Source organism: Sarcophilus harrisii, chromosome 2 (genome assembly GCF_902635505.1).
Source record: "Sarcophilus harrisii chromosome 2, mSarHar1.11, whole genome shotgun sequence".
Taxonomy (NCBI): Eukaryota; Metazoa; Chordata; class Mammalia; order Dasyuromorphia; family Dasyuridae; genus Sarcophilus; species Sarcophilus harrisii.
In genome coordinates, this window is record NC_045427.1 from 9296333 (window position 1) to 9309386 (window position 13054).

Below are 13054 nucleotides of genomic sequence, written 5' to 3' on the forward strand. Positions count from 1 at the left end.
GCTTCCAATTCAGTATTTTTCACCAAAGCCAACATCCAACACATCGCATCCTGGCATTCCCCTCCGATCATTCCTTGCCTCCCCTCTTTGTCTTCTTCCCTAGTAGTTATCAAATTAGCCAAGTTCCCTCCATTTCTAAAAAGCCTTCATTTGTACTTGTTGCCTCCTCTATTTAACAGCTGACGTCTATCTTCTCCAAACAAGTTTTTTAATACTGTGGCTAAAAAAAATCTTCCTAGACCACAAATCTGCCCCTGGCAGTGCTATTCCTTTATTCAAAACCTTTTTTCCCCAATGGTTTCTTAGATACGATTGATCAACAGCAACAACGAGCTGAACTCCAGATTTTTGAAACCCTCAACAATCTTTACCTTTCCAGTTTGACTTTCTACTCTTTCCCCTCCCAAAATTGGACAAAATCCAGACAACTGGATTTCAAACTCAGCCCATATGCCACCTCCTGCTGGGCAGAGCTTTTCTAGGTTCCCTTGTTTTCATTCTCCCTCCTCAAAGGAACAAGTATAAACAGAGAAATTCCAGGATCACGGGGTTGAAAAGCCCACCACTCATCCAATCTAAACCTGTAGAAAAATCCCTTCTATGAGTAGCTAAATACCCTAGGCTTGCAAATATCATGTTGGGGGGGGGGGGGAAAGGAGAAAATATCAAGTTAAGGAAGAGGGTAATACTTCCCCAATTGGGGCAGTCCATTCTACTTTGGAAGAACTAATGGTGAGCTTTGCTTTTAATTCAGTCAAAGTTTGTTCTCTGCATCTTCTCCACATTGGTCCTAGTTCCATCCCAAGCATCCCATTCCATCAAAGACCACATACAACTTGTCTACCTCTACTTCCCTCTAGGAGGCTTTCAAATTTCAGCTCTCATTCTTTGGTCCCCACAGCTTCTGGTATAAAACAAATCTCCCTTTATCTCACTTACTTCAAGGCCTTGAAATGTCTTCTGATTAATCAGTGTTTATGAAGTCCTGAGTATGTAATAGAACTTATTTCAGAGCCTGCATGTAATAAGTGCTTCATAAACATTGATTGAATCTACTGTGGCATTTCTATAATCTAGTTGAGTAGAGACACGGAGGCTCACTCCTCTGCAGGTGTCCAGTCTCCCTTTCCCTTTTTATCTACATTTGCCTCGCTTTAGCCTTCTGGAAAAGTTGGCAGAAAAGTAATGAGCAGGAGCCAAGCACAGTAGTGTGACCTATAATCTCAGTTCTAAGTTGCTGCAAACGGTCAAGCCCAGTGAGGGTCAACACTAAGAGCAGAAGCAATAAAGGGGAGCTTCCCAGAACAGCAAGTCATTAGGCTGCCTAAGAAGGAGTGAACTGACCCCGGTAGGAAAAAGAGCAGGTCAAAGTTCCCTTGTGGCTCAAATAATGGTTAGTGCCCCTCCAACTTGGGCAGGAAAGGAAAAACCAGTCCATCTGTGTCTGTACATATCTACATTGAATCAATGGTCTGGATTTCTCTGTCTTGCCCATATGCATATTTACATATGTGTGTCTTATGTATGAGCTGTGTCGATACATGTGTTTAGCATGTCTTGTGTGTGTGTGTGTGTATACATGGTGTGTATGTGAAGTCTGCAATCACTTCTGCATGTTCTTTCAGGCTTAAGGATTGTATTCACCCTGACCTGGACCCCTGAACCCATTTAATACAAACACACTTTTAGTTGAATTCAGCAAATTGACTAAGCCTCCCTACCCTCTACACAAAGCCCTGTCCTAGGTGCTGAGAGACACACAAAGAGAAATAAGACAGAGTCATTGTGCTCCAAGAGCTCGCAAATTTGTAAAAATCTACTTTTAAAAATGCAAGAATCCACTTGCAAGAAAGCCAAGAAGACCCCAGGAAATCAATGTGAGAATCAAGTCACTCATCTGAGTGTTTAGAGAAAGGGAAAAGCATCTTCAAAACTAGATCAATCAAGAAGGCTTCATAGCATCAGGAGAGAAAAGATATTTGCAAAAATAGCATTGATAAACCAGAGAAATGCAAATTTCAACAACTCTGAGGTCCCATCTCACACCCATCAGATTAGCAAAGATGACAGAAATGGAAAATGATAAATGCTGGAGGGGATGTGGAAAAATTGGGACATTAATTCACTGTTGATGGAACTGTGAACTGGTCTAACCATTCTGGAGAACATTTTGGAACCATGTCCCCAAAGCTATTATACTGTGCATGTCATGTGAGGTAGCAATTCTGCTACTAGTTCTATACCCCCAGGGGTCCTCAAACAATAGCCCACGGCCAGATGCGGCAGCTGAGGACAATTATCCCCCCTCACCCAGGGCTATGAAGTTTCTTTATTTAAAGGCCCACAAAACAAAAGTTTTTGTTTTTACTATAGTCCAGCCCTCCAACAGTCTGAGGGACAGTGAACTGGCCCTATTTAAAAAGTTTGAGAACCCCTGCCCCAAGGAGATTAAAGAGGGAAGTACATACAAAAATATTTATAGCAGTTCTTTTTTTGTGGTGGTAAAGAATCAGACAACATGGGAATGCCCATCAGCTGGGAAATGGTATACCCATTTCCCAGTAAGAAATGATGACAGACATTTCAGAAAACCGTGGGAAGACTTATATGAACTGATACAAGTAGAATCAGAAGAACAGTTCACATAGTAATAGCAATACTGTAAAGACAATCAACTACGAAAATCTTGGTAACTCTGATCAGTGCAATTACCCACAATTCCAAAGGTGATGATGAAATTATTGATGGATGCTGAAAAATGCTACCCCCTAGAGAGATTTAGAGATTCAGAGTACAAATCAAAGCATTTTTTCCCTGTTTCCTCTTCATGTGTGTATGTGTTTTCTGAAACATGGTTAATGTGGAAATTTGTTTTGCATAACTTTTTATTGGTAATGGATTTTACATGTCTTGTTTTCTCAATAAATAATGGAGGGGAGAGGAGGAGAGAATTTGGAACTGAATTAACAATAAAAATAGCATGGAGAAAAGTTTAATATCCAAACATATCTAGCCAACTGACAAATAGCTATTCTCAACCAGATAAGTGTTAAAAGGATGTAATTTTTTCTTTCTTTCTATTTCTTTGCCGAGACAATTGGGGTTAAGTGAACTAGCGAACTAGCCTAGGGTCAAACAGCTAGGAAGTATTAAGTATTTGAGGCTGGATTTGAACTCAGGTCCTCTTGACTTCAGGGCTAATGCTCTATGGACGATGCCATCTAGCTGTCCCAGGTGTAATTATTTTCAAAAGAAGTTTTGCAAAGAGCAAATATATGCTTCAATTTACAACTAATAAGAAAAATAAAAAACTTAAGTTGAGGTTTCAACTCCTATCAGATTGGCAAAGATGATTGAAGATGGAACAGTTCCGTGTTAGAGCTGTAAAAATAAAGGTATTATTTTCTTCTGGTGTCAGTCATACATGCCTATGGATGCAGAAATGGATTTTTTTTAAAAGCCACTGGTACAAAAATGTAATAGAATAAGAAATGAATAAGAACTTTAGGGAAACATGTGAAGATTTGTATTAACTAATGTGGAGTCAATCCAATAAGATTAATTATTCCCACTACAACAATAGAAATGAAAAGATCACTAAAATGAAGGAGGACATTGAATAATTGGAAAACCCAGGGAAGAACTAGTAAAACATATCCTGTCTTTCCCCATCAAGACAGAGAAGCGGAGGATTACTCTGACAGAATAGTGTATACAGTGTCAGAATCGATCACTGTACTGGGTGTTTTGTTTAATCACTTCAACATAGAAGGGTACTGAAATGGAGAAAGTAATCGAGTAAGCACTTAAACAGCATCTATTATGTGCAAGACACCATGTTAAATACTGTGCTGATGTTATCTCATTTGAGCCTCAAAACAGCCCTGGGAGGTAGATGCTATTATTCCCATTTTACAGTTGAGGAAATTGAGGTTGACAGCAGTTAAACAACTTGCCTAGGTCACATATCTAATCAATGTCAGGGGTCAGGTTGGAATTGAGGTCTTCCCAATCCAGGCCCACTGCTCTATCCCTGTGCCACCAACTACCTTGAAATGACTAAGGTTAAAAGGTACTAATAAAATGTCTATAGTCTGCTATAGAGGAGTGTATGTGTTTAAAGAGGCTCTAAAAGACTTGAATCACATGTGTAGTTATCTCTCCCTATGAAATCGAGGAAAGCATTTTAGACATAGGCAACATCGAGCTGTCAAGACTGGAGAGTGAAGGAACCAGAGTTGAAGTTCCCAGTGTGTCCTTAGCCTCTCTAAAATTCTCTTTTCTTCTCTGTGAGATTTTTGGCTAGGGAAGAGAAGGGAAGGAGGGGAAAGGATATCCTCAAAACAGCTCAATGGGAGTACACAGGACTAAGGAAGGGGACGAAGCTAGCTAGGTCTAATCAGTGAATCATGGCTAGCTAGGTACCCTCAAAACTACCAACACTTTCTGGTTGTGCTTTCCACTTTGAAAGTCCCCAAAGAAAAGCCAGGAGTAAAAGAGAGAGACCATGACCTTGGGCTTCCTGCCAAAAGTAAATTGGTTTCCTTCCCTAAACCCCAAGTTGATTCCTCTGTAGAATGAGAGGGAGGGGAGCTGATGATCTCCAATGTCACCTCCATCTCTACCATTCTATGATACCATTCTTCAGGTCTGCTGACTTGGATAACCCCTCCTTACCCCCCCCCCCCATACGCACACATATACCCCTTTCCTGAATTTATTTAAATTCAATAAACATCGATTGAGTTATGCTATGTTGGAGTATTATACTAATTTGGAGGATAAAATCAAGCGTGACATGAATCTTCTTCATTCTCCCAGAGAGCGAAGCTTATATTCTTAGGAGAATGAATTATAGAAACAAGAAAGTAAAGAATAAACATGAAGTGATTTCTAAAAGGAGAGCACATTGAGGCATGATTGGGGAAGAAAGGAGAAATCAGGAAGTGCTTCATGAACAAGGTAGCCTCTGCTCCATGCTTTGAAGGAAGCTGGAAATTCAAAGACACAAAGGCGAGGAGAGAAAATGCTTTAGATTCGTTCTCGTAAAAGCCGATCCAACTGAAACTCCAGTTCTAGAGGAAATTTCTAGGGGAAATGCAAAGCTCTCCAAAACGGAATTTTGAAGAAACCCAGAACAATTCAGATGAGGAAGGGAAAGAGAAAGAATGGAGACTAAAATGGTAAGAGAAGTTGAATATAAATGCTAATGACCATCCAAGAACATCAGGCTTACCCAGATATCAGTGAGTTAAGGCAGACAAGGAAAGCTAAGGACAGACAAGAAGGAAGGGCTCCAGTCCAGCTACATAGGGGAAAAGATAAGTCCATGGCTTAGGGTGGATGCAATGATGATATCAGTGATAGGGAAATGGTAGAAAAGCCTGCCCCACCTTAAGTGGGGTGGGGAAACAGCTAATCCACAGACTTAATGACTGGTTGAATGGATTAACAAAACTCAAGAGGGATAAATGTAAATCTGTACACTCAAGTTCAAAAATTTGACTAGAACCAAGCAGAAGTATGTCCAGCTTGTCAAGAATTTGAATCCCAAATGTCTCAGAACCATGGGACATCAAAGCCAAAAACGTTAGAAAGATTCTAGGAAAGCATTAAGGAAAGGCTTATCTTTCTAGAAAAGAGAAAGCCAGGGGGCCCTCTATCTTCTGTTCTGGCCAGGCTAGTCCTTAAGAAGAAGGGTTATTATTGTGAGCTCCATTTTAGAAGGAAAAGGTTAGAGAGAATTTAGAACTGAAATTAGGACAGTGAGCAGGTTGGGGATAGGAGGACTAGTAGAAAGTTAACCTAGGAGGGAAAAATCTGTTGGTCCTCAAACAGGGTTTGCCTATTGCCTCTATCTCGTTTCACTCTTGGCTTTTCTTAAAGGAATGCGCCCTTATCACAGATGGGTGGAGAGAAATGAGTATCTGGCCCAATTCACTCTTCCCAAATCAGGATAATTGGGAGTATAGTTTTCATTCACTTTGGAACAAAACATTTTTGGAAGTTCAACAAGCATTTAAGCAGCACCAGCTGTGTGCAGGCACCGTGGTGGGTATAGGGGATACAAGACAAAAGGGCAAACGGGCCCCACCTACTAACCCTAATCCACAAAGTAAGTTGGACTGCTCCAGGAAGAGGGGAATTACCCCTTAATGGAGTCCTTCCAGAAAAGGAGGAATGCTCATTTCCCAGTTAATGTTGGTTGGAGAGGGAAATTTTGTCCAGATTAAACTGGATTAGCAGCCTCTAAGGAAGGTCATCGGCCTGAAATTAGAGTAGAGCCTCCTCAAGGTCAGGCCCTCCACTTGGTTTCAGGGCCCAGAAATAGGAATGTAATAAATAAATGGCGGTTGACTTAATGGTGGTGGAGAGGGCTAAGGCTGGGCAGAGGGTTGCTAGGAGGAATTAAATCTGGTAAGGCCAATTGCTGAGATTCAAGGGGTGGATTTAGATGATCTCCCAGGGCTAAATCATTTACCCAAGGCTAGGCTGTGCTTCTAAGAGTGAAGAAGGGTGGTCCTGTCTTTGAAGATTGATCAAGTAGACAAAGGCAAGTAACAGAAGGATCATGGTCCAGTAGAAAGGACACTGGCTGTAATCAGAAGAGCCAGCTCCCCTAGTCTAACCATTCTGGAGAACATCTTGCCCAAAGGGCTATAAAACTGTGCCTACCCTTTGACCCAGCAACACCACTGACAGATCTATATCCCAAAGAGGGAAAAGTGAAAAGGATCTATTTAAACAAAAATATTTGGAGTAGCTCTTTTTGTAATGGCAGGAAATTGGAAATAGAGGAAATTTTCACCAACTGGGGAAAGGCTGAATGCACTGTGACGGGGTATAATTGTTCTATAAGAACAACATCTGGAAAGACTTACATGAACTGATACAAAGTGAAATGAGTAGAACCAAGAAACCATTGTACACGGTAATAGCCAACATTTTATAATGATCAACTGCGAACAAGACAAGGACCCGAGACAATTTCAAAGGGCCCATGATGAAAAATGCCATCGGCCTCTAGACAGAAAACTAATTAAACCCTAAGTGAAAATTGAAGCATACCTTTTATCAAACCCTATTTTTATTGCTTTATTTTGTGTTTTCTTTTGCAATATGGCCAATACGGAAATAGGTTTTGAGTGATTTACAGATATAATGGATATCAAACTGCTCGTCTTCTCAAGGTTAGCGGAGGGCTAAGAGGAAGGGAGAAAATTTGGAACACAATTTTTAAAAAATGATTGCCAATTGGAAAATAGTTAATGAAATAAGTAAAAATAATTTTCAGAAAATTAGGCCCAAGTACCACTGGGTTACAACCAGTAAATTCTAAAATTGACTAATTAGATGGGATCTTCCAGGGTCAAGCCACTCGACCTCCTCAGAACCTCAGGTTCTTAAAAATGTAAAATGAAGGGATTTGCCTCAAACACTTAAAGTCTCTACTAGTTCTAGAACTGCAGCTAGCTTCAGAACTTAGAACATTTGACTTCCCTGGGTTTCAGTGTTCTCATCCATAAACTTGAGGGGGACCTCAGGTCTCTTCCACCTCTTAATCTGGGGGATATCTCCATCCTAAAGTTCCAGATCCAAGGGCTCACACATAGTAGGTGCTTTCACAAATGCTGCCAAATTTTAACCAAAACTCCTCCAGATGGCAACATAGAACTGTAGCCCCAGGATTAGAAAGAACGATGTGACCTGAGCATCTGCTGTAAACCTGGACTGGAAGCTTGGGATGCAATCTCACCTTGTAGTTAAACAGATAGAAAAATCAAATTCTAATGGCAGTGCCCATCCCTGCTCTCAGAAGGAGGGGGGGGGGGGACCCTCTTTCTAGAGTTCTCTCATTGAGGGGGAGGGGATTAGTAATGGGGAGGGCAGCTCCGGTATTACCCTCAGCCCAGTTTCTCTGACAGGAAAGAGCCTCTAACAGAGCCGCGTCTACTCCAATAGCTCCCAAGGGGCCGGAGTCCCCCTTCCGATGCTTGAGCTGTCAAGGAATCCCCAGGTCAGGGCTTCGTTGCACCATCCCTTCTACTGCTGAAAGCTCTCGTTCTCCCCCACCCCCAAACCTACTGTCTGTAGCCGCTCACAACAGATAGGAATTGGGTGCAAGGGACCGGGCAGGAGGATGGAAAAGCAAACGGATGGTCTGCCATTCTTTAGGTCTCATTTCCCCTCTATTCTCTTTCCTTAACCTTCCTTTCCTGCCTTCCACCTCCCCCCCAAAAAACCACCCTCAAATCCAAGTATAGTTCAGGGCTCAAAAGGACTTCAAAATCCATCTGGTTTGAGGACCATGGATACAGAGCTAGAGAGGCTGACGTCCCTCAGGGAAGTTAAACGTTTTGACCAAGGGCCACATGTCTGGGAGCGGAGCTGAGAGTTTAAACCAGCCCTTCCAAGTCCAGTAATTTTTCTGCTGTACCCTCCCTGTCCTAAGGCTCCATATCTAGGACTTCTGAGATGGAGAGAGGAATGGGATAAAGACAAACAGCCTGTCAAAGACAACCAGAGTAGACTGCCGTCCTTGACGGAGGATCGTGGGAGACTTTCCCAGAACCTAGGTGCCCGTCACTGCTTTCCCTCGCCTGACATTGGCATTAGATGCCCATTCAAGTTCAGTTGAAGGTCTTGCGCCCCCCCCCCCAACCTCCAGAAACAAAAAGCCACATGCTACTCAAGCTGGACATCCCACCCCTCCCAGTGGCCCCTGCACCTGTGTCATTGCCCGCTTCACAGGTATCTCCTCCGTAACTGGTTAAAAGCACCTCACATTTTGTCACCAAGAAAGGAGAAGCCGAGGCAGCCGATTGCCTTCTCCTCTCCAAGCAAATTAAGGAAAAACATCAAAGAAGAGGCTAATGGCTCACAGCTGTCCAAGATTAAGTGGCTGGGCAGGGAGTGTCAGATTTTTTTTGCCAGATTGTTAACCCTGCATGGCTGCTGGACCCTCCCCCCCTCGCCACCCTCCCCGTGACTGCTCCAACACCTTCCAAAAGGGCCACCCAAAGTTGGCCCACGGGCCTTGCCAAGGAATCCCCTGGTCCTTCCTCCCAGTCCCATGCCAGGCGGGAACTTTCCAGTGCCACGCTCGCTCCGTGCCAGATGGGACTTTTCGGTGCACCTGCTCACCCCGATGGCACCAGGCTGGGGGTCATCCCGGTGCCAGGGGGACCCCCTCCCTCTGCCTGCCGGGTGGCTTACCTCCTTGAGCAGGCTGGCTTTCTTCTTCAGCAGCTCACACTTGCGAAGTTTGCAAATTTGGTGGGTCCTCCGGTTGGTGCAACTGGTACACGCCCCACAGTTCTCCAGTCTCCGACAGGGCTCACACATCCCACAGCGCTTGCGCTTCTTGCGGCCATCTCCAAACCCCCCGGGCTGCTGCTCTGTGCTCCCTGCCACCCCGACGGGGAGCCCGGCCCCTCGGAAGCTCCCCGGCATGACTTTGCCCTGAGGGAAGTTGGGAAGGCCCGGGGGCTCCTGCTGGATGGGAACTGGCATCTGAAAATGGCTCATAGCACTGCCAGAGGGGGGGACATAGGACCCGCTGCCGACACTTCAGGGAAGGGCCTCCACACCTGAAGCCAAAGAGTTGAGCTGCCGCCGTCCACCAGGCTTCCTTACAAGCTCGGCTGCTCTTCACCTCCTATGACCCACCGGGGTCTGGCACAGCTGGGGGCCACTTTCCCACTCGCCGGGGCCTGGGATGCGGGGAAGGACACCAGCAGCAGCCTCCTGGGATGGTAGCATTCTGACCCTAGGTGCCGTCCTTCACCCTCCCTGAGGCGGTGCCAGGGGCACCAGGTAAGGAGGCTGGGTGGGGAACGGGGGACTGCTGGCTGGTAATGGGAGGGGAGGGCTTCTCAGTGGGGGTGGGGTTTCTCTTCCAGGAACCAGGATGAAGTGGAACGAAGGTGGTTCAGCCTGGGAGAGGAACAGAGAGAGAAGGGGTGGGGGGAGAGGCTCATCACCTTGGGATCAGGGACAACTTTCCCAAATCTTTTTTTTTTCCTATTTCGGGGGAGGGGCACACGACCAAACCTAGACTAGCCTCGTACCCTTGGCTTGGGGCGCTGGGGAGTTGGGGGTGGGAGAGAGCGGGGGGGGGGGAGGCACTGATATTTACCGAAGGCCCGGTTCTAAAGTGGGGAGGGGGAGATGAGGAAGGCTCCTCCCCTCGTGGGGGACTTCCAAGGAAGTTGGGCCCTAGGAGCCTTCGGCAGCCTTTTTTCCCCGAAATTCTCCGGGGGTGGGGGTGGGTGGGGGTGCCGGCCTCCCCCACGGGGGGGGGAGGGTCTCTCAGTAGTTAAAAATTAAAAGTTTTCCTCCAGCTGGCAGGCGCTGAAAGGTTAGGGGGTTTCTGCCCCTCACCCTCCCTCCGGGGGAGAGGTGGGGGTAGGGATCCCCCTTCCTAGGCCCCGGCCCCAGTGGCTGAGCGGCGCCCCCCTCCCCCCCACACGCCGGTCCTGGAGCCTTGTGGCCGGCCCCGAGAAGCAGCACAAGGAGCGGGGGTGAGGGGAGGACGGCCGGGTGCGCGGGGTGCGGAGGGCTGGAGGGGCCGGCCGCCGCGCGCCGCAGCTGCCACCGCCGCCGCTCGGGCTCCTTTGTTCTGGGAACTCGGCGGCGGCTCGGGCTCCCGGCGGCTTCCCCCGCCCCCCGCCCGGCGCTCCCCACCCCTCCTGCTTCTCTTCCTCCCCTCCCTCCCCTCCCCGCCCTGGCTCCGCTACAGTACTGTATCTCTCCCGCAGCGCCCCCGTGCAACAATGTAGCGGCCGCCGCCGCCCCCGAGCCGGGCCGGGCTGGCCGAGCCGGGCTAGGTTAGGCTAGGACGCCGCAGCCGCCGCCACCGCCGCCTCCCCCGCCCTCGTTCGTCCGGCCCGCCTGCTCACCCCGCTGGCACCGGGGCAGGGTCGTGCCCCGAGCCCAGGCTCGACTGGGGCCGATTTCCCGGCCCCCTCCCCCGCGGCAGCCGGTCTGCCCGCTTGCCTTCTTGCCCGCCCGCTCCCCCGGCTCCCGGCCCCCGGCCCAGCTCAGCCCAGTCCCCCTCCTTCCTTCCCCCCTCCAGGGCCTCGGAGCCTCCCCCCTCCCCCAGCCCGGAGCCGGAAGAGGACCGACTGCACCGACCTGCCCGCCGCCACCGCCTCCGGGGCGGGGCACACAAAGGGGGGTGGAGGAGGAGGCGGCGAGGCTGGGTGCTGGGCTCTGGGCTGGCGGCAGAGCGCCGGCCGGCCGGCCGGGGGGCAAAGTTTCCGCAGAGCCACTGCCGCCGCTACTGGCGCCTCCCGGAGTCCCCGGCGCCGAGGGTTAGAGCCACCCCCCCCCCCCCCAGCCAGGGCCCGGAGCCGGAGCGGGAGCGGGAGCGGGAGCGGGAGCGGGAGGAGGTGGGGGCCGCGGAGGCGGAGGAGGAGGAGGAGGAGAAAGCAGCAGCAGCAGCAGCAGCAGCAGGAGCAGCGGCAACGGGGCAGAGGCGGCGGCGGCGGTGGCGGCGGCGGCTCGAGCTTCCTCGGGACTCCCCGCCCCCCGCGCGCCGCGGCACGTGCTCTCCCGGGGACTCCCCCGCCCGGGACGGCGCACACGTGCGGCTCCTCCCGGGCCCCAGCGGCCAGCGCGCTCCCCCTCCTCCTCGCCCCCCTTTTCTCCTCCCCTCTGCCAGCTGTAGTTGGGAGGTCCTTTCCTTGGAGGAGGGGGAGGGTAGAGGGAAAAGGGGGGAAGGGAGGGAAGGGAAAGAGAGAGGAAATGGGGGCTGGGCCTGGCAGTGCACCTGCTTTGCTTGCCTTTCACCCCAACATCTCCTCGGCCCTTAAGACGGAGGAGAGTCCCCACCCTGCTTCCCCTCTCCCCGTCCCGGCCATTGTCCATCCTCCTGACACTGCTGCTGCCCGTGACCTTTTGGCCTGGCAGCCAGCTGGTCACTCGGAGAGCGAGGTCAGCCCCGTGTTGCCCGTCCTGTGTGTGTTGGCAGGTGCATCCCCAAGAAAGGACGGGTCCTTTCGGAGGCTCCCTCCCGGGGACGGGGACTCCCCCGCCCGGGCCTCGGTCCCTGCCAGGCCCCAAGAGGGCAAGTGCCCAGGCAGGAGCAAGATGCAGCTCCTGTACCCCAGCCCCGAGCCCCTGGGACAAGTTCTCCCAACCTGGCGTGCCGAGTGCCCTCAGTTTCCTCATCGAGGGACACCCAGAGGCCTCCCCGTTTCCTCGAAGGAACAACTCTCCTTGCCTTCAATTAGGGAAATGGAGATGGAAATTGAGATCGGGACCCGGTTGAGCTTAGTGACCCATACGCTGTCAATGAGCCGGTCTTGGGCTGTTATGACTGGAAAAAAAAAATCATCAGTGGGGGGCACATCTGATTGATGAGCTGCCTCCGGCTGAGCCGGCCGGGCCGGGCTTGGCAAACGGGACTCAAAAGTCTCTAGTCAGGATCTAGAGAAAGACTTGTGACCGCAGCCCTGGGCAGCAGACCAGGAGTTTTCTGAAAATCATAGGTATAAACCCTAACCAACTGTCAGGGGGGGTCAGGGGGGAGAGAGAGAGGGGGCAGGAGTAATACCTGCAAGGTCTTCGCTTTGTCAGATCTCTTCAAACTGGACTTTTCTAAAGAAACACAAGGAGAACATACGATTACTAAGCTCGCCTTCCCTTCTTAAAGGGGAAAAGATCCCGTAAGAGGCAAAGAGAGCCTCCCATGGCCAGAGCACAGCTCTGATGCTGGATTCCAACACGGGCGGGCCAAGATCCCACAGCTCGGTGCACTTTACCACTCCTCCTAAGCCTCAGACACCGCTCTTTTCCAACAAATAGTTCATCCCGGGAGCGTCGCCTGGATGCTTTGAAATGCCGCTTCTTTAACAAATTTCCCAGCTTCTTGGCAGCCTGGGCCCAGTGCCAGAAAAGGCACCGGGAAGGGAAGATAGAAAGGTAATGAGGATCGGGTCCTTCCCCTGCCCAAACAAGTTACTTTGTAGATATTTGGTGGCTACTTACTTCTCTGTACACAAGTTATTCTTCCCCAAAACAATGTAACGTCCTGGACAGACGGCAGGTA

The 13054-nt window shown here is 49.5% G+C and overlaps 1 protein-coding gene across 3 annotated transcripts in view; it reads right to left on the reverse strand.

Annotated features, from left to right (window-relative positions):
* The window catches only part of TET3 (tet methylcytosine dioxygenase 3), a 126824-nt gene extending 115450 nt beyond the window's left edge, over positions 1-11374 (reverse strand). For 2 of the 3 annotated variants that reach the window (XM_031949630.1, XM_031949628.1), the window contains exons 1-2: positions 10902-11031; positions 9217-9936 (exon numbers count right to left, since the gene is read on the reverse strand). In XM_031949630.1, coding sequence (XP_031805490.1) covers positions 9217-9528 — 312 coding nt within the window. In that variant the 5' untranslated portion in view covers positions 9529-9936; positions 10902-11031. Of the gene's footprint in view, positions 1-9216; positions 9937-10901; positions 11032-11136 lie in introns of those variants that run through there. The other variant, XM_031949629.1, reaches the window with a different exon arrangement.
* Positions 11375-13054: the final 1680 nt, after the last annotated feature.